A 7,939-nucleotide genomic window follows, 5' to 3' on the forward strand; every position below is an offset into this window, starting at 1 on the left:
ATTCCTGCCCTCTTTAATTATCTACTATGCAGATAGACAAGAAAACTAGTGAGAGAGATCTCCCTCATGTCTGAAGTCCCTTGCTACCCCGTGCATCGTTGCATGACACTGAACAAAAACTAGTCCTAAATCCAGATGTTTTCTGGCTGTTATTTAGGACTCCATTGACACAGAACAAATGTTATCTCTCAGTCACCTGTACTGGCTTTTCTGTCTTCAGAGACTTTCAAAAGAATTTCTATATCTTTGCAAAGGTATATTCAGAATATATACGTATATGCAAACGTATATGATGAACAAATTCCTAGGTGATAGCTCCCTCCACTCCCTTCCACGTACTAGCATCAGCTTTTGGGAAGCTGCACGTTAAATCAGCTCAAACAGCTGACTTCTGTTAAAGTATTAGTGATCTTTCTTTGGAAGTTAGTTTTAATCTGGATTCATTTTCTGGTGGGGTTCGTTATGCAGCCCACCAGTGCTGGTACAGATACCATCTCTATCCCCGGTAGGAGGGGACAGGTGATGGTGCAGAAGAGCAAAAGGGACTGGATTTCTTCCAGTGCCAGTGTGCACCAAGTTGAGGCATTTCTGAAATGATGCCTTTAAAAACAAAGGATGGACACCTGCATGAGTTGGCATGAATTTTCGGTGTGTTCTCTTCTCTATACACATATTACATATGGAGAGGAACTTCTTAAAAATATTAGAGGATGGGATCTTCACTGAAATGCACTGAAGTTTAGGTGATAGTAGGACTGCATGTGCTTTAGGAGGGTGCATGGAAATTTAGGAAATGTATCGCAGCTATTAATAACCTGTGAACTAAGACAGATTCAGCGCGACAGATTCTCAAGTCTTCATGATCATCTCAAACAGCAACTTTTAAAACTACCTGAAAATTTGTCACTATCTGTATATAATGTTTACTTAAAATACAGTTTTCCTCCCTTTGGAATATTCTTAACAAGTCATTTTAGTCTTTAAACAAAAATAGGGAAGCTGCATTTACATAACTCCTTTTAAAATACAGTCACATCCCCATTTAAGTCCATTCTGTCAGGATTGATTCAGTATTAGGTATCACATTTATCATGCCAAATAACAAAGTGCTTTCTGACTTATGAGTACCTATTATATTAGTTTGCATTCAATTAATTATGTTGTGCAAGTTCTAATTTGAAAACGAAACCCTTTATCAATGTTCAGTGGCCCATATCACCAAGAAATTAAATGTATCAGTTATCACAGAAGAGGCATTAACGTAGACTTAAAATAGACTACGTTGTAAGGCATTTCAGTAATGCCTTAGAAAAAAATGTTAGACATACTAAAAACTTCTTGCAAAGTCCTGCAAAGGACCACTAAGTTCAGACGCTGCAGAGAGGCTGGTAGGGAGGCTTTAGTAGCTATTTTTCTTGGCTCGCAACATCTCTGACACTATAAATCTTTCCGGATTTTGCCAGTGGTAAATTCTCACCAATAGACATAGACAGTTGGCATTAAAAAACCCTCTGCCTGCAGTAACAGGCAGCTGCTGGGAGTCAGGAGAAGAGAGGGAGGTCGAGGAAGCAAACCAGCAGCTGTCACAGCTGTTGATATAATACATTTTGCAGATTCAACTCTTCTTGACTAAGTATTTTAAAGCAATAATGCGCCACTAGGAGCCATTTCAGGAACTGAGATTTCAAGAGCCATTTCAAGCAGGGACAGAATAGGATTCAAATAGTAAAGGTGAATAAAAATGCATAATGATTGGAGAAATGAAACAAGTTGTAAAATTTGTGACAGGAAGAGATATCTTGTGAAATCGCTGGAACATGACTACAAATCAGAAACAGTTTGGTTCTCAGAAAATAGGGATTTAAACTTATGTCCATATTAAATACTAAAATTAGGTCAGACCTCTGGCACGAACACCGTCCTGTGCTCATCCAAAACGTTAAGCCATTAGCATGTTCTTTCAGAATGGTTTGCTTTTTCTGCAACACTGCCATAATATTTATAAACACTTCCATTATTAGGCTGCTAACTGTTTATAAGCATGATGATTTTTTTCAGCTGATTATTTAATCACACCACTTTGGCATCATAATAAATTTTTCCAAGTTCCTGATGCCGTGGTAGTGTTATTTTACCACATGGTAATACGACAAATACGGTCCAACGCCGCATTTTGAAGCCAATTTGTGATTACTAAGGATAGTCTAAATTACATATCAGCAGGGACAAGACAGCTAATTAATGACATTTCAAAACCCTCATAGCTGGGACCCTGGGTTTGCTGAATGTCGTAAATGGATTGTTTTTCAAGCAGTGTTACCTGTGCTCAATACTGCAACTAAAAATGAGTTTAAAAATTGGGAAAAATATCCCAGTGGTGTGACTCCGTTTTTGCACAGGACATAAAACAATGCATCTCTTCTCGAGGCAGTTAATGAAGCATAGTGCATTCAAATAGGATTCAAAGTAGCAGAGAGGCAATTTAGCATCCCTGTCAGGATTCCCCGGCTGGAGCTGGCTGTGAGGGAAATGACTGAAATTCTCCTTTATCTGTAAAGCCTCTGAATTAGTTTTATATGTGTTTATGACTTTCAGTCACCACACCAGCAATATCTACATTGCATTTGTGGAATTCTTGTTTCAACTAAGGATGTAAAATTAACCCTGTTAAAAGAATTGTTGGTGTCTGAAATGAAGAGAAGATGCCTGGCCAAAACCACTTCTGTTTTATGGCCCTCTTCCATGTACGCTCTTCGAATAGCTGTAATCAGCCTCTCCCTCCACTCAGAAGACGTTGAAAACATGAAAATTAATTTTGAATTACACAGGCTATGAGCTGGTCTTTTATATTTTCAGTTCTTTCCAAAACTCCCATTTTATGTCTATCATTGCAGTTAGCTGCCCAGCATCAGCATGTGGGCAGTGGTTATGTGTCTTTCAATTAATTTTCCACACCCAGATGATCCCAAGTTAATGCAAATTGCATCATGTTGTTTCTTACAGCAATTTTATGACCAAACTACCCCCCAATGAAATTAATTCTGTCACCTTCCTCATGACTCAGTTCGTTACATACACTTCCCTGAGTCTGGCAGGTGCTTGCTCCAGGCTGCTTAAGTCTGTAAGATGGCATTGTTCACAAGTGATGTTTTACAACCAACTTAACATTTGTCAACAGCGGCAAGAAAAAAATGGAACACAGCTAATAAAATAAGAGAAGAAAAATGAACCTTGTCTTTTTTTCATTGTCAGAAATAAAAAGAGAATGATGCCACTTTGACAACACAGTTCTATTTCCTTGCCTTTCCAGTCTTTTATAGATACTTCAATAACTTGGATGCACACCAGATCAAGACACTTTCTCTTGCAAACTATTGCAATAACCTTTAGTTAGCATCCCTAGTCTAAAACACTGGGAAGTTCCTGGCGAGCTCTTCTATGGCCCTATCGCCTTGCTTAAGACCCTCTCTGCTGAACACCAAACTTTCAAAGCACACCGACATCTCTGCAGCCGAGGCAGCCTTGTTTCACAGCCTGCGGTCCCAGCCCCAGCAGACGAGCCAGCCTTCACTTACCAGTTCTCTGGGACCATATGGCTCACAGAAAGTGATGGCATTGCCATGCATTATCGCACCGCACTGCTCTCCAACCTCGCAGTTACTGCATTCAGACCTGCAAGAAGAACACACCGTGTTCAAAATGGAAATCAGAAACCGTCTGTTCAAGACCACATCTGGCTTGTAAACTGTAAAATAAGACCGTTATATCTTGGTGCTCAGAGAGATTGGACTGTTTGGTTATCGTGGTGCTGAATGTAAAGAGCAACTGTACATACGATGCACTAGAGCTGCCTCTGGAAAAAGCCCCTTGCAAGTAAGTACTTGCTCTCTGCACGCTGTCCCCCCCCAAAAGGAGCATCCCTGCCTGTTGACTGTGAAACATCACACTAGGGGATACCAAGCTGAACTTTTACAGGTATAATTTACCCTGGAGTTACTCTTCTTCCAAAATCCCTACTGCACATTTGATATACCATACGTAAACCCACCATCGTGGAATTACCGTGCAGAACAGCTCAGGAGAAGGAGTTAGGATCAGCCACCCTCCAGCCCACAGGGTTATTAACCCCAAAGGGCAGATTTGAGGCTGCAGACCCCCCCCTGAAACTGGGCACCGAGAGGCTCTTACAGCCCAGCTGCTGTAACACGGGTCTTGCTGCTGCTTTCTGTTTCTATTTGTCATATCCCATACTCCTAGTAACAGAGAGTTGCCACTCTGTTCACCTGTTAGGGGAAAAAGTATGCAGAAAATCTCAGAGAGGGTGGTAAGTGCTGCTGAGCCAACTAATTGCACCTCTCCTGATATTTCTCAATTTAATATGAAGGACTTTGTGGGCAGCCTAACTGCAGAGCAGAGGGAAAGGGCCCTCTCCCTCTCTCCCTCACTTTCAAGCATCAGGGTATTGGCTCTTGGTATGAGCAGCAGATTTAAAAAAAAAAAATTGGAGATGCTCCCAGCCCCTGACAAACTGCCTGGGATGGGGCTGACCAACATTGCCTTCAGGCATCCAAAGCTCAGCTTGAACATCAAACCTACAGGCAAACATTTGCTCATGGAGCAACTCCGTAAGGAAGGGTGAACTCACGCCAAACCTTCTTACTTCTTGCTGATTTTCTGTCCATACTTTGATGACTGGTATTCTTAAAGATTTAAGTGCAATGGACTTAGGTAAGAGGTGTGCATCCAGTTTTTTCTTTGGCTTCACTCACACAGAGTGCCTCAGACTTGGCCACCCTCTCTGATGTATAATGTCACCAAAGTACACATTCCCATATACACAGCCCAGATCTAGTTTAGTAGCGTGCAAAGGTTTGGTTTTCTTCCATCTTTTCATTCTCCTGTTAATTCCTGGATGGCAGATCTTACAGGAAATTGGATAGAAAGGAAGGAATCCCAAGGATATAGGGACTTGCTCTCAACATATATGATAGAGTTCTCAATGACCATAGTTGATCATAGATAACTGATACATATTACCAATGCGTAGTTCATTCCTATACAAATTTCCTTGGGGTGTTTTTTCACCTCTTTTCCTCATTTATGTTGCTTGTTTGTCTTTTCATCAATAAATGTTGCGTCAAACCTCCTCAAGTCTTTCTGTAAACTTCTTGGAGTGGGATTTTTTCTATTCCTGAGTATCTGAAAACCATCAGCCCACCATGGACCTGGACAGGGCAAATGAAATCTCTAGCTGCACTGCGAGGAAGATGCTGGTAGCGTTGTCAGCTACCCCATGGGGCTGGGACAGTTTTCCCTGCAGGGGGCATGCATCCAAAAGGCCTGAGCAAGAGAGGGTGGACTGCTGTGAACCCAGGTAGTGATTAGAAATAACATTTAAATCAATTCTTAAAGTACCTGTTTAACTAAATGGAGCTACCTCTTGGTCAGCTCCCACAGCAGACTGGGGCTCCCCACCACTCCCTGGCTTCCCAGGGGAGCAAAGTGTGGGTGACTTTTGGCAGAATGGGTTAGCCCTGGGTGGCGTACAATACCCTGCACAATACCCTGCAGGTCTGTGAGTGCTAAGCTCCACTGAGTGATAGATATTAGGTTTTCAGATGCATAGATGTGGTGAATAATTGATTGCACTTGTCATTTTGGGTCTCTTCAGTTGGTCCTGGGTGAATTCAGTGCAGGACTGGCTTTCTTACGCCCAAGCCCATTACAGAAGTCCAAGACAAATGCCTTGTTCCCACTTTCCAAATCTCTCCCTTATTCTGATGAAACCAAGTCAGATGTAAAAAATTCTTGAGTTTTTTTTCCTGTATGAGCATGTCAATAAAGTCATTCAGCAATTCGCACTGATAGCATTTAGGATTTTGAATTTAAGCAGCAAAACTAAATCCTCTAATAAAGTAACTTATTTCCTATCACCTTCAATGAGTTAATATTTACTTATAGAAGCCACAGTCAGCCCATAATTTTATTTCTCAATATAAGGCAAGAAGAGAGCGTGTGAGTGAACAGAAATGTTCTTTAAGAGAAAGTACAGAAATGGAGTTCATGGAGGATGTGTTTTGTTGCTATCTAAATATTACTTGATCCCTAAACTCTGATAACTGAAGAACAGAGGGACAGGAACTAGAAGAATACCTGGAATTCTGTAGGATTCTGGCTGTTTATGAGCATTATTTGCATTATCTGCCCTTATATTTTGGAGTTTTATAGTGGAGTATCTGCATGGACTGGGAGGGCAGGAAAACTTTGCCTGTGAATACTATGTAGGGACCACTCAGTCCCTCATGAAAGGTTAGGCTACATAATCCAAGGGATATTTTAATTTTAGACTTCAATGAATACAAAGTGATTCAGCTGTTCACCTATTCTACTTCTGTAATGTGGTCTATGAAATACTGTCTTGAAATCGAGAAACGCCGTCCTTCTAAGACAGTGGTTTCATCATCACTCATCCTTTCTAGGATGACTCCTCTCATAAGAAATTGAATGGCTGTTGGTGATCCTGATTCAAACCTTTCTGCTCTCTTTGAAATGCATTACCTCTGACAATAAATTGCTCACTAGCTTGACAGGAATGCATGAAGAGTAAGATAATTGATCTGCTGTTCCTCAGATCTTCGTCACAGTATTACGTGTTTGGAAACCATCAGATTTGCTCCTTTCCTGGTGCAGACAGGAAGGTTAATTTCTTTTCTATTTATACAAACAGGAGACAGTATTAATTGCCCTGGCTGGGTGCAGCTTTTTACATTATCTTTCTCACCTGCCTGGTCTAAAATTTTAGCATGTTAAAATCACTTTAGCTTTCTCTCACAGCTGGTACTCGCTGCCACTGTTGACGTGTGTCATATTCACCTAGATGTCTTCTCTGCAGATCTGCCACCACTCTCATCTCTGCCCTGGAGAGTCCCACCTCTCTCTGCTATTGTTCTCCACTTTGCTGAAGGGGAAACATCTGCTGTTTCCTCATCCCTATTTGTCATCTCATTTCCCTCTACAATACCTGAGTTTGTGGACATTATATTGAGTGATGCCTTTTGTGATGTCTGGACTATAAAGAAGATAAACATCTCAAGCTGCCAAGAGATTTTTAAACGTAAATCTTTCTGAAGTTTAATCCCGCAGTTTTAGTGCAATTTGGAAACCACTTTAGGACTTCTCTCTCCTATCACAAAGCTTTTCTGCACCTCTTTGCCACTGAAAATATCACTATACCTCTTCATTTCTCATATGCCATGAAGAAGTGATGGAATCTGTATCTTATTGATTGATTTTACATGCTCAGCTTTTCTTCATGTCATCTTTGAAGAGTATGTCTTCTGTAAGTGATTGCTGTTTGGAGTGCTGATAGGCTTTGAGATGAAACATGGTATCAAGTTGGGAAGGAAAGTTTAGCCAGCAACAAGCTTCTGTACAGTCTTTCTTTTTTAAATGTACTGAATCTCCCGCTGTCTACAGCCCTACTGTTAAAACTGTACAGAAACATACATTAATGCCAGCATCTCTTCTTTGCTAATTTATACATTTTATCACAGGATTAAAGAGAATAATTGTCTAGACTTGTTCTTGTTTGGCCTCTTCTAGTTCTTGTATAGCACCTTTTTTATACTCTCCTTTGCAATTTTTTGAGGTTACGTGCAGGTGAGATGGTCACAGAAACAGGTGCTTAAAGACCTAGACAGTCTTCCAGATACCACCCATATCGAACCTCTTCTCATCCAGCCATTCCTTGGCCCTTCCCTGGCAAGTAGTACATGGTTGTCCTGGTTTTGGCTGGGATAGAGCTAATTTTCTTCATAGTAGCTAGCATAGTGCTGTGTTTTGGATTTAGTACCAGAAGAATGTTGATAACACACTGATGTTTTCAGCTGTTGCCAAGTAGTGCTCAGACTACTCAAGGACTTTTTGAGCTTCTCCTGCT

General features: G+C 40.9%; 1 protein-coding gene across 1 annotated transcript in view; it reads right to left on the reverse strand.

The window, feature by feature from the left end:
• Positions 1–7,939, reverse strand: part of RELN (reelin) — a 258,355-nt gene that overhangs the window by 155,363 nt on the left and 95,053 nt on the right. The window contains exon 7 of the mRNA XM_009641400.2: positions 3,576–3,672. Coding sequence (XP_009639695.1) covers positions 3,576–3,672 — 97 coding nt within the window. The remainder of the gene's footprint in view (positions 1–3,575; positions 3,673–7,939) is intronic.

This window comes from Egretta garzetta, unplaced genomic scaffold (assembly GCF_000687185.1).
Source record: "Egretta garzetta isolate BGI_Z169 unplaced genomic scaffold, ASM68718v1 scaffold156, whole genome shotgun sequence".
Lineage (NCBI taxonomy): Eukaryota > Metazoa > Chordata > Aves > Pelecaniformes > Ardeidae > Egretta > Egretta garzetta.